Here is a 27,600-nt window from a genome sequence, read left to right on the forward strand (position 1 = left end):
AAACTTAACTGCCCTGACTTGCATTTTAAATGTCATACAAAGGAAAGCATTTGACGTAAATAAGTAGTAATGTGTCCATTTGCCTTTGCATCTTTAGTTTTTTCATGCATTGCTACTTTAATGTCCTCTACCCTGCAGATGTCCAGGGCATGTTGTTCAGATATAGTACAGTCTGCTGTGGTTACAGGAATGTAATGGTTTTGTTCTCTCTGAATTCATGGAAATGGTAATGAAATCAGATTTGTTCACTTTGGAAGGAATTGTGTCAGAAGCACGTGAATAGTGTTTTCTGTGGGAGCTGTATGTCTGATAAATGCCTTTCTGTAATTAGGGAGGCTGATACGGACAAGAATCTCAGCTGTAAGGGGATGGCCACTTTTAAAGATACTGTATGGATTCTTCATGGAAATGACAGGTCTTGACCAGTCTTGCTGGAAAGGAGAACATTAAGATGGAAGATGCTTCCTTTTTGGTGCCTGTGACTAGGATAGCTCTTCTTTTGAAAATCTGACAGCTTTTAAAGGGCAGGATGGTATCCAGGTGGGGATTGTTAATGACATACGGGGTGAATGGAAAGCTGAGGATGTCCGTAGGCCATGCAGTTTATGAATGAGTTGTTCCCTTAGTCAAAACAAGACATAAGTCTCCTCAGGACCAGGTTAGTGAAAAAGATCTGTTCCAAGAGGAGTTTATCTTTTAGTTGTGTTTGCACCAACCATAACATCATTACCAGAATTAGAATATCCAAACAAAATATGCCCTAAATATAGAAACAGGCCAGTTGCATCTCCCTGCTAAAGAGTTTTCCCGAGCAGCAGGAGCCTTTTAAAAACCTCTAAGGATAATATCCGACATTTGCTGGTTGTGTAGAGAAAAGCACTTATACAAAAAATATGATACAATTCACAGATTTTAATTCTTGGGGGGCAAAAGTTCCTGAACAACTTAAGGCTATCAATCACATTAGTGACTCAGCCAGTGGATTACTAGGTGCCACCAAATGCCAAGATTTGCAGTCACTTTATAACATCTGTGCTTGGCAACAAGTTGCATGCTTTTGTTATTATTAAATATTTATACTGTAGTAGTTCTATGAGGCTAGCCAGGTCTTAGAAACAAGAGTCTCATTCACTACAAATTCTGAATCATTCCCTGAGCAGAATCTATGTTTGCATTGAATTAAATGAGATTTCCAAAGAAGGATCAGCATATGAACGTGGAATTAGTTATAGACTGTATTTAATGCTTATTAAGTGGGCCAAGCTGAAGGTTGCATGGTCATGCTTCTGTCACTTAGTACTCTCTGAATGCTTGGTTTAGTCACCTAAGTGATTGCTTTGAGTCTGCCTTGGCAGTTTACAAGTGTAGATTCACTTGTGTTGAGTATATGGAAAGTTCCTTTTTTGTAATAATCCAAATGATTTGGGGGCTTCTCGGTTGCACAATGCTGTTTCTGTGCCAGCTTTCCTTCCTGCTCTGCTGGTGTGCCATTTCCTCAGTGAGAAGGAAGCTAATGACTGCTTCTGCCTCTGTTTCAAACTCATCCTTCAGAATCTACTTTCAAAGGGACTTTAGCATAACTTCAGTTATATTGGGGATTTGATGCTTCTAAACAACAGCCAGAGAAAAGCTCCTCTTAGGAACTTGGTAGATCTTTTCACCTTCTGTCATAGCCAGTTGAAAACCTTGGATGTCAAAATCCCAGCTGATGAATGATGGGAAAAGCTTCCCAGGGTTTGACTTTGGGGAAGAACCACTCCCTCATAAAGTTTAACAAAACAAAAAATTGTTGCCCCTCTCAATTACAAAAATGGCTGTAAGATCACTATGGTTGATCACAATAACATGCTACTAACATATTGTACAGGTACACTCTGTTAACTATATGGTACATATTTTATATTGGTATATATTTTATATCATGTACTTTAGGAATCTTTAGGCAGGACTTAACTAAAAGGAGGAATATTTTTTTCCAGTGGGCTTTGCATTTTTCTAGACATCTTGTGAAGTTGTGTATTTACGTATGTCTTCATTATTATAGAATAGATTTGGGAGGTGCAACAAAGTTTTTGTGAATATTCATGATGATTTCAACTTTGTGTTAAAAAGAAAAGACAAAGAAATTGAGTCTTGGGGGGTGGGGGGTGGGAAAGCCAGAAATAACAACCTTCACCCTGCAAACTCAAATGAAACTTGATCTAGACTTTGAAAAGACCGTAAAAATGGAGGGAGTTTGGGCTAGGGAAACACACAGATTGGGTTACTTATGTTTGTTGAAACGTCTTTACTTCAGAGCTTTAATAATGAAGAATTGAAACAGAGCCCCTTCCCCTCATTTTCTTTCTAGGCTGGGAGGTTGCTTTGAAACTGTTTGTGTCTTTGTGTGGTACTTTGCCATTGAACACTGAAAAAATAAGCAGTAAACGTGTTGGAATGCTGGAGTTTCCCCATGCCTGGTGCTGTGGGATTTCTTTCTGCACTGGGTTTTTTTTCAATTTGTCTTTTTGTATTCCTGCAATCCTGAACAAGGGACAAAAGAAAAGAAGTGAGAAGTCCCAATGATGTCCTGTCCTGCATAGCCAAGACTAAGGGTGTCTCTCATGTGCTACATTAAAGGATTCTGGCTATCGCATGCAAGAGTGCCCTGATGCTTTTTCTGAAACATTATTTCAAGGCTTAGCATACTGGTATTTTCCTGGCAATTGGTTATTTACTTCTCTTTCATTTCAGACTTTTAATTCTTCTCCTTCTACCCAATCTCTTCCATTCTGTACTGATTGAGCACTTGAAATATTTAAGAAAATTAACCTGAGCTATTTATAGCAATTCAGTTACCTGGCTGTTTGTTGTTCATCCATCAAACCTCTCCCACATTTGGGTGGGATGTAACTGCCATCCCTGTTTTTGTTTTGCTCTTCATAGTTCATTTCAGTTTGTTTTCAATTTTGGTCTTTTGGCATTCTGGTAAGGATTTCTCATGGGAGTCTTTATTATGTAACTTTGGGATTTCTGTGTTAGACACAGTTTCAGTTGATGAAGAAGAAGATAAAGACCATAGCATTCAGAATCGCCGGCAGCTTAGATAGAATTGATTCATTGCTTGATTTGTTAAGTGCAAACAAAGTCAAAAACTTAGGTTTGGTGCCTCTAAAAGGGCGAGTTTCCTGAAGCTGGAAGTAATTATGAACCAAACCATGTGGGAAAAGCATGTAAAGCAAGAAATATGAATGGCTGGGCATTGTTTAGAGCAGATTTATACTGTTTGCCCCAAAAGTTCCATTTCATAAGAAAGAAATGTTCATGGAAAAATAGTTCTGTCAAGAATGTAAGGGGAGGCAGTGATAAGGTATTTATAGAAAGATAGAGGTGTGCAGTAAATGCAGAGTTTTGTTCTGGTTGGATGATAGAAAAAAATTCTCTCCTTAATATCAACAACAAAATATCAAGGAGTAGATACCTAAGTTTATGTGCTTTAGAATTGGTATGTCTGGACAAGATTCTTAAAAGAATTTCTGAAGAAGTAGCAAAGGGATTTTTGGACTACTAGACATTATTAATAAATCTTCACACACTAGGGGTTCTCCATATCCTTGGCAGAAAGTTGAAGTACAAGTATTTTAAAAGCAAAAGGGAATGACTCATAAGCTTTTCAACCCATTTTTGATTCTGAGAACAGTCACATATTTGCCAATATGAGTTTTCACAGAGAAAAAATAAGTAATACCTATAGTTCCAGTTACTGTGCTTATTAAAAAAAGATTCCTTTTTTGAGATGGGCTTGCTCTTCATGTGGATATCCATGAAGGTGCCTGCTATGTGTGAGATTGATTTCTTTTTTGATGTGTTCATCTTAGGACTAAGTTTTTACATTTTGTGTTCTTCTAATCAGCCAGACTAGTTGCACAAAACTGGGAAATCTCAGTTCTTTTTCCTCCTCTGTAGGTGTAAGGTGGAATGCTTACTTTGCTTGTAGTTCTTCACCACAGTAGCATTAACCTAATTAAATGTTTATTTATTTGTTTTCCGGGAGTGGATATGGTTACAACTAGTAACAATTTCCACTATTGTTGTTCTACTGCTGTCGTTTGAGCAAAACTTTTACAGTTGTTTCATTCACAGAAGGCTGAATTGGCTTTAGTAGCAAGACCCCCATTCAGGGAATCTCTAATAGCTCATAAATGGCATGGTGTTGCTTTGTCCTCTTGAGAGAAGGGCACATTAAAAGCCACACTTCATATTCTTCCTTCAGAAATCTGTTCTAAAACTCAGAGACAAATTACATCAGTTTTGGCCAGCTTCTGCACTGGTGAGGTTGTAATGCTTCTCATTACTGAATATCCTCCTACAAAGACCTTCCTACTCCCTCAATAACTTATCAAAATTGAATGAATTGGGCTAACTAAGCATTGATTATTCCCAAAACTTCAGTTAAAGAGATTAGAAATACTGCTAGATGTTCTGTGGAATCATAGAAGTTTATGTTAAAACGCTGGTGTTCATCATTTTATTCTTGATCTTGTTCATAAAAAACAAAGCACCAGCACACATTGGAAGCAGGTGATTTGTTATTGCCTGCATTGAATCAAAGCTGTTGTGAGCTTATCCTTAAACTGATGCAAGAGCTTTCTCTCTTGAAAATCCTGAAGATGTGTGTGTGACCACCAAGCATCAACTCTTCTGTGCCTGCCTGGCCCTTCTTGCAGTAATGTTCCACCTCCAAAGAGAAACCTACTTCCTCTTTGTGTGCTCCTGAAAATGTTGTATGGAACCCCCATCAGAAGACTGAATGGAAATCAAGTGAATTCCAGCAGGTGAACATTATACTGTTTATCAAGCCTGCCTCTGAACCTTGTCACTCTGAAGAACACACTTGCTATGGTATCCAGACACAGCTCAGTTGTCAGCCCTTAGTTTATAAGCTGGCTCTGAGGAGGTTTTGTAAATGGAGCGTATGGGAAGAGACAACTTAGTCTACTCAGTCTGCCTCTAATTTTGTCTGCTGCATTGCTATAATGTGACCAGAGACATCAAAGCTTTGCTGTCTGCCTCATTCTGCTAAGATTGCCACACATAGATTTTAAGAATATGTAGGAAGTCATCAAGGCAGGAAAGAGTTTAGTAGAACAAACACATACAGTCTTCTTGCGTGCTGAGGAAGGGCAATAAAACCAAGGCATACTTTTAACAGCTGTGGTTAGCATCTGTTATGTAAGAAAACAATATTTCATTTTGCTGCAAGAATGGAAGAAACCTTGTTGCTGTGCTTGAGAACTATCTAGCAGAGGAGAGGAATGAAGGAGACTGAAGGAACCCTGTTAAATGTAATCCAAGGGGTATCTTATTTTACTTGTTCCATTCCCAGTCTTAAGACTGAAAACCTGGTAGTAAGTTTTGATGAGTAAAGACCTCTTTATTTTAGTTGTTCTAGGACTGAAGGACAAGGTAAGTTTTGATTAGGTTGATAAATTTAGGATATGCTGTTTCCTTCAGGAATCTGCACTGGAGAAGTACTCCAAAGGACCCCAGACCTGACTAGGACTGGTGGGACAGGTGACGGTGTGTGATGCCCATTGCAATAAACAAAACATGATGAAGGCTACTTTGCAGCAGGAAGGTTAATGTCAGCTGTGTCTGATGTGACATGTTGGCGAAGGAGTCATGTAGCAGTTGTTGCTGTAAGATGTTTTTGAGGTTTTGGATGTTTGAACTAAATTATGAGGCTGAGATGAGATTTTCTCTATTTGCTTTTGAGAAAACCAAGCAGTTAAATTAATTTTAATTAAATAATTTTACTCTAACATTACACAGAAGCTGATGTGATTCTCTCCCTGTTCACAGCAGAAATGAAAACAGGCAGAAATGCTACTGCTAACACTAGCTTGCAGCCCCACTCCTGCTCTAAGAAATGAGAATCAGGACCACAAAGGGAGGGACAGAAAACTGAGAGCATATATGTGCTGTTTCTGCCTTGTCTGCCATGCAATCTGTTCCAGCTCATCAAAGAATAAACTGAAAAGCCAACAAACAATGTTTTAAATTTCCATATTGAATGTGTTTGTATAATTCTGGTTGATTTCAGACCTTTTGATTCCTACTTAGAAATATCTTCCCCTGGTTCCTTAAAGGAGTTAACCTTGAAGACCTCAAAACTGAGCTGTGTCCTGTACAGCTGCAAAATGTTTGGTGCCTTCCTCCTGTCCCCTTTCATCCTCTTTTTTAGTGACCCTTTTTTTACATCATTGAAGGCAGAAATTCCCAAAGGTGGTTGTGTCACTGGACTGTTTGAGTCAGGGACTCTGATCTGTATAGGAGTCAAAGCTGTGTTTTAACATCATGGAACTTTGCTCAGGTGATTTTGTGAAGTGTTGCTATTTTGATGAATTAACAAGGAGGAGAGGGTAGGATTTGTCCTGTTAAAAAGGGAAACCTATTTTATGGTTCAGCCTTGGAGCTCTCCTTTAGCTTGTTCACCAAACAATTTGGAAAAAAACACTCTCTCTCAGAGCCATGAATAACCTGATCTAGGGCTGGTGTTCAGTTAAATTATGGTGATACAAGATGAAGGACAGTCCTATTAATTGGGACTTTGTCTTTGAGACACTTTATTGAGTTCTCTGACTCATGGTGCTTACCTGTGGCAGTTTGAATATTGGTTGGGCAGCCTTTTCAGACAAACAGCTGCTCTTTGAAGCAGAGGAAGAAAAAAAAAGCATTTATCTTAGCAGAAGAGCATTCACTAGAACAATGTATGGAGTAAACAGGAAGGCTTTTTTGATCTTGGTGATTCTGCAGCTGTTCTTACTGTTCAAGGTTCCATCTATTCTCTATTTTCCCTAAAGCAGTTTGGATTTTTGTTAGTTTTGTGAGGGCACTTTTAGTCACAGTAACTGCAAGGGTTCGTTCAGGTCAGGATTGTGTTCTGTATTTACAGCAAAATTTCTGGAGGAAACATTTTTCCTGCCAATATGTAGCATCCCTCTTCTTAAGGCTTCGGTGTGCTACTTACTAGATTAATTGATGTCTGCTTGAATTCATGGCATCTGTCTCTAATACAGGTCACTAGAGACAGCCTTTTTTGGACTACTGCTTCAGAAAGAGGAGTGAGAAAAACTCAAAAACCTCATGACTATATACAGCATTTTGTAAAACTACTGTTAAACCACATTCCCCAATTGTGAGGTCACCTCTGCATACCATCTAGAGCACTTTATTCACTGACCAGTGGTTTTTTCCTCTGAATTTCAGTCCAGCCTGGAGAGGGGGGGAAGCACCCTTGCCATATCAAGTTGGCTTTTTCTTTTGTTTAGAGGAATTAAGTTGTTATTTTTTCCCAGGCTGTCCAGACCTTCCAAAGAAAAGTTTAAAGGGTGGCCTTTATCACCCTTACTGAAGAAACTGAAAAGGGAGGGTGTTGTAAAATGTTTGTGTTAGATTTCCATCTCTCTCGGTAGCTGAGAGAGATCTTTCCAAGTGGAGTTTATTCCCCTAAGGTTTAGTGTCTTCCAGTTGCCTGTGCAATAGATCTGCTACTGCAACAGAAAAGGTTGAACTTCTGTTGTAGGAAAATAAAAATGGCCAGACCAAAGACTCACCTGCTCCAATACCTTGTCTCAAAATGCTCCCTAGAATTGTGTAGGGAAGGAGAAAAATACACAACTGTGAGGCTGTCCTTGCTCCAGTGTCGCTCTACAGCTTCCGAGGGGGAGGAAGCTTTGGTCTTCCCAAACTGGGGATGCTCTTAGACCTCATAATAGCTTTTGATCCCATCTATACATACTGATGTAAAGAAATCTGCCTATTAACTGCCTGTTATATAACAAAGTGCTTCCTTTTGTCTGTTTTACTGTCTTCAGGATAATTTTGCTTGATGTTCTAATGATATGGGAAATAGTGAATAATAAATCACAGTTGATATTTTCCATAATATTCTGCTGTGCTCTAGTGTGCTCTCATACCTAGCAAAACACTGAATCCATAGCTTGGTGCATTCTACAATGAAATGAGCTACATTTTTTCTGAAGAAAGATTTTGTGATTAAAACCTTAGTGTGAGAGATTTTCTCATTTGGCATTTGGAACTGCTAAGCACTGGATTTTGACACTCAAATCCACAGGCATAAAACTGTAATTTTGTCTATGCTGCTCCAGGAATTCTTAGTTGAACTTTTTTTTTCCCCACAGCTGTGGGTTTTGGGGAAGTATCTTTGTTTTCAGATGTACTGATTCCTGTTGTTCTGAATAGAGGATTCCTGGATTCTAATTGGATTGAATTATTTATTTCCATCTCTTTAGCACTTGTTTGTCTCTCCTGGACCTACACTGCTGGATTTATTACACTGCAAGTAGAAAAACTGTTCCCTGTCCAAAGAAAGCATTGCCCATTTGTAGATGTAACAAATGAGGGTTGGTGATAAAGAATTACAGGTTACAGCAACAAAATTATGGCATTGCAATTTGTCTTCCTCCATCCCTTTGTTTGGCCAAAAATGGGTGTGGTAGCTGAGCATTTTATTTCCTATTAGGCTTTTAATTGCCTCACTTCTTATGGCCATTGCACTAGCAGTGGTTTTTGAGAGGTGTTTAAATAGAGAATCACAGCATTTAGTTTTTGCAGGTTTTGAGAATCACATGGCCTAATATCAGGGAGCACTATAATTTCTGGCTTTGGGGAAACAAGAGTTCATTTATACATTCTTTAGAAAGTTCTTGAGAAAGGAGTTCAGCTAGGAATTGGAATTGACTGCTGAGAGAGTTTTTATTGACTACTGAGTCCTAACATGCCCCATCTCCAAACAGCGTGGTTATCTTCCATTACGTTATCCTTGTCTCCTGTCTGTAAAGCCAGAATGCTGATACTTATCACTGAGAATGGAAACCCAGTAATTTTGGACTATGGAAACTAGAATAGATAAAAGTCCAGCAATATACACTGAGGAACTGTGTTGATTGTCAGCAAGTTACTTCATCATTAAGTTATAAGTTTTTTGTCCAAAGATTAGTAAATTATCAAAAACTCAGGGAGCAGTCATCTTCATGGTTTTTTTTCTTTGTTTGGTAAGCAGCTGCCTTCTGTGAAAATAAAATTTCTGTATTTCATGCTTTTTGTTTAGTCTAACAATTGGTATTCTATCCAGTTGTTTTTTCCTTTCCACATTTCTTTAAAAACACAAACAAACTCTGGAATGGACTGTTTTCTTTGCTCCTCATTTGTGTCTATTTGAACACAATCCTGCTTTTTCTCTGGGCTACTAGTCTTGAAGGTAAGATGTAACCAAAACAGAATCTTTTTTTTAAAAAAGGGAAATTTTACAAAAACCAAAGGAGATCAGGTGGTCAGGGATATTACTCAATCTTGGAGGAGCATGCAGCATGAGGTCACATACAAAATGTGCCATGGACTTTGGCTGGGTTTTTTTATCTTCATCCTTTAAATCTGGATTTTGTTAAACTCAGGATTTTGTTTCTTTATTTACTTACTTAAACAAACAAAAGCTGTCTACCTTGAAAACTTCTTACTCTTTTTTCCACGAGGATCCTGACACTTTTTAAGGCATTGATAAAAGGTTATTAATTGAGAAGCTCCAGGCAGGGTTCTTGGTCCTTGGAACTGTAAGGGATGGTACAATGAGATACTCCTTTCTGATAGAGAAATCACTTATAGCTGTATTTCTTAAGATGTTTATGCATTTAGCACTGCTGAGACTAATCTGAAATTCCTTCTTCTGCCTAGTGATCTAATTTCTACTATTGCAAAGACCAGGAATGGAATTTAGTAAGGAAGTAGGATCCTCATGATTTTTTCGTGAGTGGAAGCCTTTTCAGTGTGTTTGTGCAAAGATGGCATTTCAGAGGGTGAGTGGCATTGCAGTGTTACTGCTCTGAGCTGTCCCTGACCCTCTGCCTGCCCTGCACTTCCCAAGGGCAGAACTGGCTTCGTGTCATCTCTTCCTTCAGGGCTGGGAATGCGGGTCATGGGTTCTGGTGGAATGTCTTCCAAACTTTGTCATCCTGGGCCAATTTAATGTAACCTAATCTTCTTCAGCTGCTGTTCTTGAGTAATCCAAATAAATAAATAAAACTACGTGTTGATTATCATTGTAAATTAATTTCATCAGAAGCCACAGTTCTTTGTAGAGAAGCAGAATTTACCATTCATCATGTCATTTTAGAAACAGGGATTTGGTCTATCTTTCCTTGTATTTGGCCATACAACCTCCTTGGGGAATTTGCTTACATACTGGAGTAACATTTGAAAATATTTACATTTATTTTGCTGGCTATAGGGCAATAGATGCAGTTCCCATCTCTTTCAATGTAAGCATTTTGCTTTTCGTCTTCTTTCTATCTACTCATTCCTTTCTTTTGTTTGTTTACTTTTTCCTCAGATGGAAAATAGCAAACATCAAATGATCAGGCTGTGTAATTCTTTGAACCCAAGTTTGCAAACTTGTAAGAGCTGTAATTGGAGCTTCTTAAAATCCTGGTTTGGTGTTTCCCAACCCACACTGTGCTCCTGGTGAGCATGGATCTCCAGCCATGTACCCCAGGGGAGGGTTCTGTGGTGGTGTCTTCCATTCCAGGGGATTCCCCCTGAGTGACATGATGGTCGTGACTCTACTTATAAAGTCAGATGTGGAGATGCATTTTTTCAGTCCCCTGCTGTTACTGGTGTATGGGATTGACTACTCTGTAGGTGAATGTAAATTACTTCTCCTCCTCAGGCTGAGTAGCAGTAACTGAGGAGCTGCATCATCAAACCTTCTGAAGGTGTCCTCTCCTGCCTTTAAGTAAACTGGTGGTATTTTCCCTATCAAATGGAATTCACTGCTTTACAAGCTTATATGATATTATGAAAAAGAATATGAAGGACCGGAAGCTGTCTATTTGTTAGGCTATAAGTGATGTACAAAACAAATACTATTCAGTTGTCTGTGTCCTTTTGATGTTAGTTGAAATACATACAAATGCACGCCCTAGCCATTCTACATGTGTCTTCAGTAGTGTCTTTTTTGGAGCAGTCTTCCAATTTTGAAGCAAATCCCATAACTAGTTCTTACTGTATGCTGATTGAAATGTATCCCTTGGCTTATTTGAGGGAAACTGAACTGGAAGTTTTATTCCAGGAGTCTACAAAATTGTCTTTTGGCCAACACTGAGCCATGACTGTATGTGGTGGATACATCTGACCCAGGGAGTCCTACCTAAATTAAAATGCTCTGAATCTCACAGGGTATAGCTATGGGGTCTCAGCATTAACTGTTTTCATTTAGTGATCCGCAAAATTATGTGCTAATATTATTTCATTATTGCTCCATAACACCTCACTGTGTTTTATATGCCTTCATTTCATGTTCTCATCCCATCTCCTGTTCATTCTTCATGTATCATGACATACACTTTGTAGAGCTGCTCTGTAGGCATAACACTCAGGTTATTTTGAACCGAAGAGAAAGAAATCCCAAGAAGGGTCAGCCCAGAGAGCTCATTGCCAAGAACTCCTTTTCCTTGTTTCAGAAACGTGTCAGTTCGTATATTTTATGTGCAAGAGTAGCAGCAAGAGACATCAGTTCTCAAATAAGATGATCTCAAGTAGATGAAGTTTTTTGATTTTTACAATCCACAATTTAAATTCCATGGGAAAGGGAAAGCAGCAAAACTGTCTCTTCAAGCAGATTTTGTAATATTCAATTATATGAGCTTAGTTGTGGCCATTATTTTAGTAATCTAAACACTGAGTTGTATTACTAACTTCTTTTTAAAAAGGATTTAGATTCCAGTCTTATGAGGATGACATGGTGTCCCTGATCAGGACACGATGAAGGAATTAACCATGGTGACGTTTTCATATTTGAGATTAAAAGAAGGCACACATCTGCCAAATGCAAGCAGAAGGAAAAATCTTGTTACTTTTTCTAAATCCTCTGAAAGCAGCTGGATTTTTAACTTATCCAAATTGTGAAATTTTGTTAAGATTGATGTCCACATAACAGTGTAGAGAAGCACAGAAAATCTTAAGAATTCAGGATGCGTGCTGGTCTCATAAGAGAAAAGTCAGGAAAAAAAAAGCAAGAGTGCATTTTCTCTTCAGCGGAATAAGCCAATTACTTCCCTTTAACTTCACCCTCATGCAGGCACTTGTTTAAAACAGCAGATGTTTACAGTTACTGACTGATTTGTTTTTCTCATTTATTCTGGAGCAATTTTTTACTTTACTAGGTTTCTCCTGCAGCAAATCTGAGCAAAATTCAAAGGGTCCACAGTGTCATCTAATTATATTATTTTTGCTGTCTCCACTAGCTCTTTAACTACCTCAGCCCAGCATGAGCATCAGGAGCTGGAATAATGTACCTGGACCTGGAAAATGTAGAGGAGATTTGCACCCTTCTGTCCTAAGCATCAAGATGGTTCTGGCTGGCTGGATTATCAGGATGGCCTTGGAGTTCAGGCACAGTAATGGGGCTAGAGAGATGAAGCTGTTTACTAGCTTCTAAAGCACTAAGAAAGTAATAGTGTTTGGTTTTCCCATTTGGACATAAAAACATTGTCAAAGAAGCAGCAATATATGCAGCAGTGTGGTAGGCACATTGTCATCAAATACAAAGGAGATGCTTATTTGTAGACTTCAGTTCTGTACAGCTCTTTTATTACAGTACCATGTACTACTAACACAGTGTGATTTTTCAAAGTTGGCTTTGTTTGAAAGGTGTGTAGTTCTCGATGGGATACTTCACGCAGGATGTTTTGCATCCTGATTTATGGAAGACCGATCTCTGCAAGATTTGTAGATCTTGCAGAAAAAAATACCCACAAAGCAAATGTATATATCTAAAGGGATGTTAACTTGGAGAGCTTCATCTGGTAGCAGGATGGTGAACAGCAAGGCTGTATCCAGCCATACTCTAAATTTGCTCTGGGTTACACCTACTAGGGGCTTATCATTATGAGCATGTTGGCAGTGACAGTATGCAATGCATATTTCAAAGAGATTGAACAAATAAAACATGTCCCTAGATGGATTTAAAATGTAGAGTGCCCCTTTCTAGTTTTCTGTAGCTTGCTGACTCAAAATGCGGCACGAAGAAAGGAGATGAGCAAATGTTGAATGATACGAGATGGCAGCTACAGTTGGCTTGGAGAACTGTTCTGCCTCTGGCACTTTGGATCATGAACTTCATCACATCCAAGAAATGTTAACAGCTCGGCCTGGGGGCTTTAGCAGCTCTGAGTGTCTTTGTGGGTTTGTGGGTTTGTTCTGACAGCTCCCCCCCCATCAGGATGCAGAGATTGGCATTCTGTGGGCTCACAATGCAGGAGGGTCTCAGCCTGCTATTCTTGTGCAGAAACACCATGATGGGCATCTGAGTGACATTTTAATTTGATAATGAAAGCGCCATTAAATCAGAAAAGAGAAAAATGCCTGTGCTTGTGGCACAAGATATTTTGTGTGACCACTGAGGTCATTTGAGACAGGCCTGCTGTTGAAATAGTTTTACAAGTTTGCCAGCAATGACTCACTACCGTGGTGGCTGCAGATAAATTCCAGTTGCTTTCTACTTGTTTTTGAAGATTTTGGTATTAGGGGTTTCTGTATGTTGCCTAAACAATAAGATTCTAGCAATGCTTAGGTTTGCTTGATAAAAATTAAAATTTCCCACATTTCTTTGTATCTGAAATGCTTCAACAAGCTGTGATCCATACATCCTGCTTTCCCTTTTGTCTGTGTCAGGAGATATACTTTAGCACCATTAGAACCTTCTGTTTTGTCAGCAACAGGCCTTTGCTTCATGTGCCTATTTATAAAGAGATCCTGACTGGCATAAGAATGCAAATTATTTTGGATGCTCGTGTCTCAGATGTTTTCTCATCTCTCTCATTTAGAGAAATGTATTATGATATCACATCATCACCTATGGAATCCAAATTAATGGATTTGGGTTGTGCTAGATAATGTTACACCTGTCTCTTTCTCTCCATGTCTTTATAATATATTTAGAGGTATCTAAACTTTTATTGTAAATAATTGACAGTGTAAATGGCCAAATGTATTGTTCTGCCATTTTATAGTTAAGGAATTTTGATAGTAAAATATTACGTGTTTGGACCATAGCTATGCAGGATATCTGTGGCAGAATTAAATAGGATCCGTGTTCTTAAGCTTTTTATGGTGCTTTTTAGCTTACAAGGTCTTAAGAAATTAAATACTTCCAGTGACTATTTATCTTCTCCAGTTTATTTTTCTTCCTGCTGTTGAAGGTTTCGATTTTTATTCGCAGAAATAGATTTTATTCTTAAAGAACCATAGAGGTTCTGTATATATCGATATATTTGGAATTACAGGGGTTCTGTATACAGAGAGACCAGACCATTCTCCCGTAGTTCCTATAGGAGGTTTTGTACTGTATGCAGCTAGTTGTAAAATTGTTTGTCTATTTATTGTTCATGTCGTCGGAACTGGCTACTGGCCTCTTGAGAGGTGATGCGTGACCAGTATGAGAAGAATAGTTACTGTCAGTTCAGCATGGAGTTACTGTCCTTCCTATATGTAATTTTCAAGCTCTCTGAATCCACATTTGTTGCAGTTAGCAGTAGTTTGCTGGTTAAGTGATATTGGTGATGCCTGGGAAAGAACATGGTTGTGATAATAACAGGGTCTTCAGAACTGATTTTGTGGAGCTGCTCTGTAGATCTGCACTGTCACCTTCATTTGACTCCTACTGTTAAACTGGAGGAAAAACCTTTCATTACCTGCCTGTTGCTGATAATGATGTAGCAAGAACAGCGTTATCGATGGAGTCTTTGCAGCTTCCACTGAATGTTGAGCATGGAACTGTAAATGCTTTTTATGTTGTTCTTTGAATGAATATTAACAATTCTCATATTGTGGCTGACACTAAGATATTTTATGTTACTTTGAAAGCACAAGTGAATTAGCCTTTGTAATGCTTTCATGAAATGGATAAATGTAAAACTGTTGCAGGTGGTGAATAGGGAAACAAAATGAAATGTTTTTTTCAGATCACTCAGTAGACCTATGGTAAATGTATGTGCTAGACTGAAATATCTTTAATTAAGTTGCTAATCTTGTTTCTGTACAGAAACTGAATGAAAAAAACACCTTGCATATTCTAAATTTGGCCCAAGAGTCACTAGTCAAGCTGAATTCAGACACACCTCAACAAAGTAGCAGCAATGTCATCTCTTCCAAATACTGAAAGCACTTATCCCTTGATGATACCCTGCCAGAACTTCTTGGAGCTTTGTTTCAAATTCCTGAAACTATCTTTAAGTAATCTTCTAAATAATACTTTTCTATAATTTTAACTTTGATCATAACTTAGAAAAGTAGCTAAAGCAAAGCGCTGTTTGTGTCTTTTTTGCTTTTGAAAGGTTGAAGTCTAAATGATATATTGATATTTTTCTTCCATGAGATTTTCCTTGCTAGCTATGAAAATCTTTCAGCAAAACTAGTGGTTTAGTGGTATTTCAGATCTCTTCACCTCTCTCCTTTGTTTGTTGTTCTGCGATGCCATAGTGCAACAAATAAATAATGGTCTGTGTTTGCTATTACTCCCTGCAGCTGTTTTCTGCAAAGTGATAAGGAGAAAAATTACTTGGATGATTGCAAAAACTAGTTCATAGCCAGAAGAGTCCTGATTCTGTACTCATTTTTCCACAGGCCTCCAGAACTGGCATCAAAGTATGCCAATTTCTCTGAGGGAGTGTGCAAGCCAGGCTATGCATCAGCGCTCATGACTGTCATCTTCCCAAAGTAAGTAATCACTGTGGGAGTTTTTTCCCACTTCCCCATATGACTTCTCATCCTTCAAGGTAGGTGATGGGCAGAGTTTGTCTTGAAAAGTGTCATTACTCTGTCACTTGATTGGTTCAAAGAGAGACCGGTGTTGAAATTCTGGACTATTTGAGTGGTCAGTGGCAGTGGCTTAGTTGACTTCAGTCCGACTAGGACTTTGCTCAAAGAGTAGAGGCTTCTGGATGTTGAGTAATAAAACAGATTATGTTGTCTGTGCATGATACGAATGTGTGGTCAAGCTCACTGCTAATACCAGATGATGCAATGCTTCGGAAGCTTTGGTCATGGTTATCCGGAGTAGATGGTAAAGTGTGATGTTTTGTTGTTGGTTGGTTTTGGGTTTTTTTGTTCTTGGGTGAACAGGGTAGAGCATCCCTCAGGTGCCTGGAGTTTGTAGAATTGCTGGGAGACAGTTCAGAAGATACATTGGCAGGAACATTAATCTGTTGAGGCTCAAGGATTTCAGTTTGGTTCATCAAGTGGAAAATTTGACCATTGTACGAGCTTCTTGTACACGTGGAAGGGATGCTGTAGTGCAATGATCTCTTTGGCAAAAGAGGTTGAGGACTGTTTAACAGAACTGGCACTTTCCCAAAAGAGATATTTTATTTCTTTTGAGGAGGGAATTTCCATGACCTGTGCATCTAAAGGTTAGGTTGAGTGATCACAGCCTTCAAGCCAAGCCTCAGACTGGTGGTATCCTTCTGTCTTTGTTTTTGTTGACAAGCATGGTGTCTGCAAGCTTTTTTAAAATAAAAAAATAAATCTGACATTGCCTTGTTACCAGCAGATACTACAGACAAGCCTTAAAAACAAAGCAAAACACTAAAGTTCTCCATCACCAGTGTAAACCGAACAATTATCAGTATCATCTTCTGTGAGAATTTTGGAACTCTGGTTAGAATATAAATACTAGAACTGAAAGTGAGTGCTTTTAAATCTGTGTTTGTGTACATGTGAAATGTAAATAGTATAGAGTAGGATGAACTCATTATTACAAAACTATTAATCTTTTTTTAATTTTAAAAATAATTTGGCTTTGAGAAGGAGGTTTTCAGCCTCCTAGAATCTGAAGTGATATTTATTCTCTCCCTCAACAGCTGCTTACAGATCTCTGTTCAGTCACCTTCTCCCAGTAGTTCACAGCATTGAACTAATTCCATGCAAAGGGGTACAAACATATCTCTAGCCGAAGCAAGGGGTTGTTGTCTTGGTCATACACTGAAAAATCATATTCACAGTTTTAAAGACAGCATCTCACCAGGTAATGTTCAGGTGCTCATCTAACATGGACCCTAAAATTTAACTAATGTTGACATTTTTTCCCGTGGTGTCTTGGGTTTCTTTATGAGTTGAGTTCTGTGTTGGACATTTCATTATTTTACTGAGTACTGCTGTAAGGATGGCTGACCAGTAGTTCTGAAAAAAATTCCATGCTGCACTTAAAATTCTTTCTCTTCTGCAACTTTCCTTGTAGTCAGAGAACTATGCAAAGTTAATATTACCAAGCTAGGTATTCAATATATTTAGAACTCTTAAAGCCAAATTCTCTTGCTTGTTCATTTAAAGATTTGAGCTGCATGGCTTGTTTTATTCTAGCTTTTGTTTTCAGTTGATTGTGTCATTAGGAAACCATCATCTCTAGAGCTGACATTTTTTAGGCTTGGTCTTTGCTGTAAAATGTGTGTTTTTGTTGGGTGTTTTTAATATTTGGATAAAGTTGGTTTGGCTGTTTTCAAGCATGAATAAAATGAATAAATGTTTTCCCATTTTAAGGTTCCTGACTTCTTAGTGCAATTTTAAATGTAAATAGGCAAAATATAGTGGAAATAGTTGAAATAGAATAAATATTTCTCAGAGGTTGTAGCTCTTCTTCATAAGTGTTTTTTTACTGGTAAAAATGAGAGTTCAGACTTTACCAAGCATGAGCAAGCACTGGATGGATTAAAGAGCAATGCCCTGAAAAATCCAAAAATGTGGTTGATGGTAAAGAATGACTAAATGTTTGTTTGTTTGTTTGTATGAGGTCCTCAGTCAATCAGTTCTCATTCTAGCAATGTTTGATCCCTTCATCAATAATCCTATCTGGAAAAAATCCCAGGTTGTAGAGTACTAAATAAAAGGTCAATTACTTCTAGAGAGCAATCTGGATTGCCTGATTTAAATGGCCAAAGTCCAACAAAATATATGCTAATATATCCAACATGAAATAAAACATCTGGGAGGAACAAATGCAGATTGTACCTTCAAGATAGAAAAAAACCTGTTTTGGAAACAGAGAAACCTTCACATTACCTTAACAAAATACCATTTCTGAAGTGCTATTTCAAGTTGATATGTGCCCAAATAAGTTGAGAATTTTGTGTGAAACGCCAACTTAAATTAAAATACAAAACCTTACAATCCAAGATTTCTAGAATACTGTGTGCAGTTTCAATGGTAAAGTGCAAGAAGGGAGGGGCAATTAGAGATGGAAGAAAAGCCACAAAAATGAACAACGACTTGCTTAAACAGTAAAGTAAACAAGACTCCTAGAAATAAGTCATCTTTCTGAAGCAGAAGTTGTATCCAAATGAGGAGAATAGGAAAGAGCATTAACTTTGGCAAGTTAAATATAAACCATAATGAGGTAGAGCAAAAAAAATGTTGAGGAACAACTTTGTAAAGACATTAAAAAAATTATAAAGCTTTTTGTCTGTCAAAGGCAGAAAGCCTGTCAGATATCCCGATGAGCTGATAGATAGTCATAATATCACATGTGAGCTAAGGGAAGGTAAAGCTGTAGCAGAGAAGTTATTTGCATTGGTATTCACTGCAGAACAGTTCCCCTGTGGACCCTTCATTTCCAGGGGACAGGCTGGGGGAAAGTGACAGAAGCTTGACATTTTGGAGTGAATTCCTAGCACAAAGAATTGCTAGGAAAAGTTCTCACTTTGTGAGGAACTCGGTGTTGAAGTTGCCGAGTTACACACGGTTGCGTATAATCATTGCTTAAATTGGCCTTAGAATGGAAGAATGAAGAGCAGCAAACGTGCTGGGCTTTTCAAGAAGGGTCTAGGGGGTTGTTTGGGAAAGTGGAAGCTAAGAGCAAGCCTGCTTTCTGTATCAGGCTCTTCTTAGAACCTAAAAATAAAGAATAGAATTAGTGCTTGTACACAGATAGAGAGGAGACAAGTTGTCTTCTGCAGCAGGAACTTCTGCCCTATAAATCTGCTTGTGTTGTTTGAATGACTGGATTAGCATTTGATAAAGGTGATTTAACAAATACAATATGTGTGGATTTCTTAGATAAACCATAATACATACACACACACACACACACACAAAAAAAAAAAAAAAACCCAAGCAAACAGACCCCAGCCCAAAAAATGAAAAACAACCAGACATTTGCTGTTTCAAAGATTTTTGGAAAATTAAACTGGGTGTAATCCTTAGTGATTAGGTAGTGACTAGGTAAATAGCAGAAACTGTATGGAAAAGATAAGAAGATTGGACGGTACAGGGATGTTACTCCTGGAGTCCTCTGGAAGCAAGTATGCTGGGATCTCTGCTGTTCCAGGTGCTCATAAACTACCTGGAATGGAGGATGAATAATAAAGCACTGACATATTTTTCCAGGTGGTAAGACCAAAAGCTGACTGTGAGGAATGTCAGAGGGATCTCACAGTGGTAAGTGGTGGGGCAAGAAAACAGCTGGCCAAATTCAGTTCTGATAGATACAACACAGTGTTTGTGGAGAAGACTGATCTGACACTTTGTGGTGTGTGGTGGACTTAGTTGTGCCTTAGTTATACTCTGTGAAGTAGAGCAAGCAGAGGGTATTCACAGGCCTGTATAACATACTGAATGACATGGTTTGATAAGATTTGGAGATGTTAAATGCAAATATTGTGCTCCAGGTTCAAAATAAATAAAGGTAAGTGCTATTTCATGCTATTCCCAGTTACATTTTTTTGAGAATGGGCTCCATAGTGGGCAAAAGATTAAAAAAATAAAATATACTCTTAAGTATTCAGGCATGGAGCTCTCTTAAGTTACATCCCAAATGGATGTTGAGGGAAGAATGTACCTTGACTCTGTTTCTTAGGCTTTTAACTGGAGTCAAGTATTGGGCAAAATGGATGCCTGGTCTAATACGTTGGTGCCCATGCCTTTCTTTTCTGATTTTTTTTTCATGATTATGCCTTAAAAGCAGAGTGACATCCCTTCAGAAAAACATGCTGTAATCTGAGTCATGACAGTGGCTCCCCCACCAAGAGAAATGGGTGCATGATCTCAGTCCTGCATCTCAGTGTAAGGTCTGGCCAGCTGGGCTGCGTCTGCTGCTCACTGTAAATGAAGGAGTTATCTAATTTTTCACTTTCCAGGACAGTACAATTCTGCCTCTTGCAAATCTCCCAACAGCAGATAATCACTCACAGTGCCTGAAGTAAGGTTACTGGTTTCAGAATGCTACAAAAAAAATGGCAAGTGTGTTTGGTAAAATGGCATCAGTAGGTCAGTGAATTAGACTACTATGTTCAGTGAATTATACTATTTTAGTTGGTCTGAGGTCACCTACAAGTCTGGAGTTAATGCTTTGACCTTTTTGTAGAAGGCACTAACTTGTATTTGCAGTGGTAACCCTGCAGTCTCCTGCATGTCTGGCCTTGCTGTGGTAACGATGCTGCCTGTGTACAGCTCTTTCTATGCCCTATTCTTTATCAAATGAGAAAAGAGACCTCTGCCCACAGTTTGTGGCTGATGTGCCAGCCTGAGACAGTTCAGCTACTCAGTACTCAGCTGCAATTTTCCAACCACAAGCTCTTGTAATTTGGCAGCTAATAATAAAAATTAGAGGAGGCGGTAAATAGGGAATGTCTGCAGCCTGCAGACTTGTGTATCTGTGTTTGGTAGGGGAACATGGCAAAGATTTATTTAAATAGTATCTGAATGTATTTCAAAATAAGGGAGGAAGGGGAAGTTCAATATACAACAAATCTGTTGGTGTTGTGACCAAAAGAGTGAATTTATCATTTGTGTTTTAGATACATAAGACTATTTTTGCACCAAGGATATGACTGTAAGCATCTTCTAGTCAATTGGTGCTAAGAAATAGCCTTATATGAATTACAAACCTCTTTAACTCAATTCAGAAACAAAATCAGTTTGGTTTGTTTGATTATCCTGGTGTGAACTTTCTATTGATTAGCAATTGGTATTTTCTTCACAGTCATATTTTTTTCCCCTCTTATTTTTCAATACTCTAGCCTGCTCTTCACTCAGAGGATAAGGTCTCCTGTCATGTAAAGTCTTCTGGGTTTATAATTTCATGCTGAATTGCTTCTTTGTACATAAAGTTCAAAATTTTTAAAGCTTTCGTATCAGCAGAGAATGCATGACACAGATTTATGCCAGCCATAGAAATTTCATTGGCTTTCTCTGAAGTAATTTTTTTGTGGGTCTTTTTTTCTGATGTTTAGTTCCCCCTTGATTTTGTAGGTCATAGACTCCTGTGCCTTTCTCCATTTCCACAGGCTGGGGGAGCATAGATGGGACAGCACCAGATGGCCTTTCTTAGAGTGTAGACACCTGTCTCCTTCGCATCAGAGCTTGGCAAAAATTTCTTTGCTATTGCTGTCTTACAGATATGGTTTTGCAGCTTTTATACTTTAGGGAAAAAAACCCACTCTTATATGCAAATAGGCAATAGGGACTTTGGGTGGAACTGGAGCTTCAGCAAGGGCTTTAGTAGGAGACAGGATTATTTAAAAATGTGGTCCCCTGATCCTAAATATTTTCACATTCATTTCCATATCTCCTTTCAGGAAGCTGTGCTTCTTATAACAACCACACAATAGCACCTGTCCATCCCACACATTTCTGCTTTGTTGTTTAGATATTCAGAAAAAAAACATTCTAAAAAGAGAATTTTTAACCCTTTCTTAGAACTGACTTTATGCGTGTCTGACTGTCTCTGTGCTTCATGAATTACTGCCATGCCCAGCATGGGCTTGTACTGAAGTGACAGGGCATGAGCTCAGTGCTTAGGGGCTGTCAGTGCAGGTGGCGGCTGCTTCTTCTGTGATTAACTATTTAAAGAGAGCAGAGGAAGGAGAAGGATGGCAGCTTCATGTGGTTCCTGAGAGCTCATGAATAAATAGGCTGGATAATTAATGTGCCACTACATTGCTACAGGATTGCTACAGGGATTAAAAACTGTTGCCTGACTGGTGTGGCGCATCTGCTGCATAGCTTGGGATCTCTTCAGGTGCAGTGGGTAGTATATCTTAATTTTTTAAGAGATATAATATATATGTATATATATATCTCTCTAATATATATACATATTCAGCATATATAATATATATATATGCTGAATCAGTTATTGATAGTAGGGTTTTTTTGTCTTCTAAATGTAAGTATAATGTACATCTCATTTTGAAACACACTGAGGTGGTTAATTTTGGTAATTTGAGCTGTGAAAGCAGCTTGTGTTCAACGAAGAGTGGACACATCTCAAGACTTCCACTGAAGTCAGGGTGCCTGTGTCCCAGACACTGCTGTGAGAAAGTCTTCTGCTTTCCTTCAAAATGAGATTGCTACTGCTCTGGGAGTGGGGAGTACTCAAATCCCTGTCCCTTCTTTAAGTCTCTTGTTCTGTGCCTGTGCATTCATTCAGGAATAGTTTGTGATGGGGACAGAGGTTGTTTCAGAGCTCACAGTTACATTTGGAGTTCCAGTAACTGCTGTAATCACAGCTCTGAAAGGAACTTTGTGGGTGCCAGTGCCCAAAAGGGTGTTTGAGGAAGCTGGACGTGGAATCTTCATCACACCTCTCACCTGTCCCCACATCAAAGACTAAGGAAATATCGTTGTTGCATTATTGAGGTTTGAATTTAAAGGGACAAGTTGAAGCAGGTGTATTTTCTTCTAAGCAGTGCTGAACATCATCAGTTTCCCTCATTTTCTTGGTTAACTCTGGCTAAAAGAGTTCAAGACTCACAGGAGGGGAAAGGAGGGATAAAAGAGAAGTTGTTGGCGCCCTGATCAGTTAAGCTGTCAGGGTTTTCCATTTCTCCAAGCCTCCAGGCTGTTAAATGCCTGGCCTGTGCCAGGGGCATTGAAGCATGCTGCTGCTCACCCTTACCTCCTGTCACCTCCTTAGTCTGTGTTTTGTAAATCCCAGGCTAAACAAACACGCAAGCCAAAACACGCACCCTCTCAAATCGCTCCTGGTGTCAGGGTAGCACCTCTCCATGCAGATCTCTCTGGCTTTTCCAGTAACACATCTTCCCATGCACTCAGCTGCTGTCCCACTGCCACTGCTGGAAAGAGGAGTATTTTGCACTTCTCTACCTTTCTTTTCTTGTGAGTTTCATGAAGTGGTGCCTTTTTTCTCCCTTATATTTTGGTTCCAGGAAAACTTTCTCAGCTTTTTCACCTCTGCAGTTAGTGTGCTAGGTATTATATACAATTTGAAGGCACTTACTAAGAGGATGATTTTAAAAAATATCTATTAATGTAGATTTTGAGTGACAGAATTGGGTCAGAGTATACAACAGGTCTAATTCCTATGTTTGTTTTATTGTGTTGGACTCACTTGAGAGATTTAAATCTCTCATACTTCAGCCTAAAGGTGACAAGTATGTTATCTCACAAAATGTTTTTGCTGTGGCTGTCTCTCGTGAGTATACAGCACAGTCTGTTAGGAGACATTTGCTTTCAATGTTCAAACTTGGATTGTAGTCTGAGCTCTTTTTGCTATTTATAACTGGGCCAATTGGATTGCCCTTCACAACACCCTGACTGCCTCAGTCCCTTACACCTGCTTTGTCTGTAGGAGCAAGCTGGGATTAAGAAGCAACATTTGATAATTCATGTCCAGAGTGTTGCAAACCTCTGGTACTGAAGTGGTGGTAACCAAAGCTTTGTTTAAAGTTTGGTCATACAGCTTAATTTCTCTGTGGCAGATTCCCTGCATTCATTTTTTATTGTAGGGAACAGTGCTTGGGAATGTAATTCCATAGAGGAGCAGATGAAACTGGACACAGAACTTCACTGCTAGCTCTGAAATTCATGCACTGATTGACCAGCTGGAGCTTGTACTTCAAAACAAAATTCAGTGGCAGCAGCTTATTGCTGCACTTCTGATGGTGTGCATGCTGCTGCAGTCAGGCTGAAGTAGATATGGCACAGTGTAACAGTAGATGTAAAAAAAAAAAGGAAAAGAAAAGGCTCTGTTTCTGTGTCTGTATCCCCACTGTTTGCATAAGGAGTTTGTGCTGCCCTTTGTGCTGCTCCATTACCTGAGTGAGCAGAGCTGCCTGTGCACAGTGCAATGAACTGGGGAAGCAAAATAATCCTTATAGCTGAACATGAGTTTTTTCTACCCCATCCATCTACTCATTTTGTGCAAGATTATTTTTAATCCAGACCAGTTCACTGATTCAGTTTGTGAAATTACCATATCATTATACAAACCCTGCCAGGAGCACAGCTCGAGAATTGAAGAGCTAAGGTGAAGGCACTGCAAAAACTTGATCAGCCAGCCTGGGCACCAGGATAGGGACATGGGGAGCTGATGGTCAGGAGGTAGAGATTAGACATATGGTTTCACCTTCAGTTCATGTAGGTTGTTCTCTTTATCCCAAAATGACTTTTTAACCTTTAAACAAATGTGTAAAGTAATACATGCAATTCCCATGTGCTGATCATGACAGTAGATTCTGTATCAGAGCCATTTTTGGTGCTAAAATCTCTCATGTTTGACCTCTCTCAAGAGTTTAAAATGAAGTATGTGAATCCGTGTGATGTGCAGGCTTTGTGACTGAAAAATATGTCTTCAGTGTCTTTTTCATGACTCTGGAATGAAGTGAGACTATAAAATGAAAGCTGGAACATGGACACAGGGACTTTACTGAGCATGTGCCTTTCTGGCTTTGAAAAAGATGCAGAGCATATGTGTTCTTGCTCTAATATGAGTACACTGCATCATGTGTTAGAGTGGGAACAGGACAGGTTTGTTTGTTTTGAGGGTGGTTTTTTTGTTTGCTTCTTGTTGTTGTTTTCCAGAATACCAAAATTATTTCTAAGTTATTATTTCTAAATTTCTACAAAAAGAAGGACAGCTTTGCAAATGTACAAATAAATAACCATGTTTGCGTGAGCATGTAGGATCGTAATAGAAGCAATAAACTTAATTCATGCCACCAAATGAGCATATTTTATTGTGCATGTGTGTTTGGGCTCTGTTGCTGTGGCCCATCTGCTCTTAAAGCTATACCAGTAAGAATGTTTGACTTCCAGGAAAATCTTGCCGGAAAGATTGCTTGAAGAGCTAAATCCATTTGAATGAAGGAAAATACCAGTGAGCATGGAATGCAAGAAATGAAAAATATCAGTGAGCTTGAAGGTTAAGCTGTAATATCACTGCGGTTTTGATATACAAGTCTTACCTTCTTTTCTCTTCCTCACATTCCCATAAGAAAATGTTTTTATCTCTTTTGATTAAAACTCTGACTTTGGCTTTGTGAAGGTTCTTATTTATTGGTCCAGGCCACCATCTCCCCAGAGCCCCAGGTAGTTCCTTGGTACTTTTGAGACTCTGTATGTCACCAGTGATTTCCTCTTGCCATAGAAAAGTGTGTAGCTTCCCTCAAAGTTTTCTGAATTGCCTTCAAGGGTGGATAATTGTTCCTTCTGAACTCCCTACTGGTGGCTTTCATCACATTTCCTATCTTTGGGTAGATTTCAAGTCAAATTATTTTCCTCTTCTGTCTTTCTCTCTCCTCTATTACTGCTCACTCTGTTCTATTATTGAAACATTTCAGGAGTGTCAGTGCATGCAAATGTTGTCACTGAGCCAGTGTACGTTAGCTAAGAGTATGGATGAAAAGGCAGCCTGATTATTTATGCAAGATTATTAGACCAAATTAGAAACAGTCTGGGGAACCCTCCAACTCTACATTAGGCAAATTAAGGTAAAAACTGAAAAGATTATAAATTCTCTTTGTAGCAATTTGAGAAGTCGCTTGAGAACATTGTTCAGATAATGTTGTAGAAATTCTGACTCCACTGCAGCGAGAACAGCAAAAGCTCCTTTGGCAACTATTTTCATGGTACCTTTACTACAATTCTGAGCTAAGTATGCAGCAAAATAAAAGCCATATATGAATTGCTAAGTACTATCAAAGCAATGCTGTAATTGTTGCAGTAGTGCCAGGGATCACAGTAGCTTGGTGAAGTTCCTGTAGTTTCCCAAGTTCACCCAACCCAAACCACACGTAATGCTGGAAACCAGGGCAAGAGCATTGCCACACACTGTGGTGCAATGGGATAGCAGATTTCGCTAGTATTACTCACTGTGGGTTTTTATTCTGCTTCTGTCTTGCTAAATTCTGGAGATTTATGCCTTCAGTAAAAGTTGTTTCCTTTTTGTGTAATCTGCCCTACATTTAAGAATGATCACATCCTTTCTCTCCTGAAGCACTTTGATTTACTTGCACAGGAACTTCCTGTGTGCAAGTCAGGGCTGCAGCTTACTCCAGTGTCCAGCTTGAAAATCAGAAAAACTCTGTCTGACTTTCTTGAGAAGTGTTTAATTGTGATTTTTCTGAAAATCATTGCATCTGCCATGCTAATTTGCTCTTCCTTCAAACTTAAATAACTGATGTAAACTTCAGGATTATGTAAGTTTCAAGTAACATGTCTTGTACAGTTCTTGGAAAAGAGAAAAGAAGGTTTGATGTTTATATGGCTTCCCTTTTCTAAACCGGTATTTGCGTCACACCAATTTTAGCTTGTTTCTGATCTGTTTATCAGCTGTGCCAGCCTAGGTTCATGTTTACACTGCTGATATCAGTATGATAAAGAGATTGCTTAGCAATTACTTAGTTTATCTTGGAATGAAACAGATCAAAATATGTGTGACATTCTGTAAGATCTTGGAACACCTGAAACCAGAATATATAATTATGCCAGTGCACAAAACCACAATGATTTTACTCCTAGATGAAAAGGTCTGTGCATCTGATTTACTTTGGGCCTGCCTCTGTTAGCAGTCTCTGCTGCCTTTAATGGAAGGTGGTGCTCCATTAGCCACCATAAGTGTTTGTTTCTGGGCTTGGATCTTTTTTCCTTTTTTTTTTTTTGTTACAGACAGTTTACACTGAGAGTGAAAACTGGCCCATAGTTGAGCTATTCTAAACACAAACAGTTCCCTTGAACGCTTCAGGAAAAGTGAAATATTTTTAAGTCACCCAAAAATGACAAGCAAGGGAAAGCTGTTTGTGACACAGGGTTTCCCTGTCCCTGAAGCCATCCCTGGGCTCCGTGATGTGCTATCCTGGGCTGGCACGAGCAAGTCCATAGGATGCCAGCTGTTGTGGTGGGAGAGTCTTGCCTCCAGTTTGGATAGAAAACACCAACTTGGAATGGTCTCAGGGATGTTCAAAGCCCCACACCAGCTGCTTCACCAGGCAGTGAATTGGGGATGAGTAGCACAGCATACATCTGTTCTGGGAGTTTTGTTTATGTTTTAAGAATTTGTTTGTGAATCATGAGTGTAACCTCATGGGTGGATACAATATACAGCTCCAGGCAGTCTTAGTGTAACCTGTGGCAAAATAAGCAACTCCTTAGAGCCAGTGGTGGCCAGCTTTTTTTGCTTTTGATTTGTTTCTTGAGTGGTGTCTGTGGAGTTTAGGCATTTGCAGAAGAAGATGCTGGTCCCAAGGCTCTGGTTAAACAGGCCAGCTCTCAGTCTGCTGTCGCTGACTTATTCCTGCTGTTCTTGGAACATCTGAG

At 39.0% G+C, this 27,600-nt stretch overlaps 1 protein-coding gene across 8 annotated transcripts in view; it reads left to right on the top strand.

Moving 5' to 3' along the window:
- Window positions 1–27,600, top strand: part of ST3GAL3 (ST3 beta-galactoside alpha-2,3-sialyltransferase 3) — a 188,999-nt gene that overhangs the window by 62,870 nt on the left and 98,529 nt on the right. For all 8 annotated transcript variants that reach the window (XM_082287318.1, XM_082287319.1, XM_082287317.1 and 5 more), the window contains one exon: window positions 15,679–15,771. In XM_082287318.1, coding sequence (XP_082143444.1) covers window positions 15,679–15,771 — 93 coding nt within the window. The remainder of the gene's footprint in view (window positions 1–15,678; window positions 15,772–27,600) is intronic.

The sequence above is a fragment of the Coloeus monedula genome (genome assembly GCF_965178545.1).
Source record: "Coloeus monedula genome assembly, chromosome: 9".
In the NCBI taxonomy this organism is placed as follows: domain Eukaryota; kingdom Metazoa; phylum Chordata; class Aves; order Passeriformes; family Corvidae; genus Coloeus; species Coloeus monedula.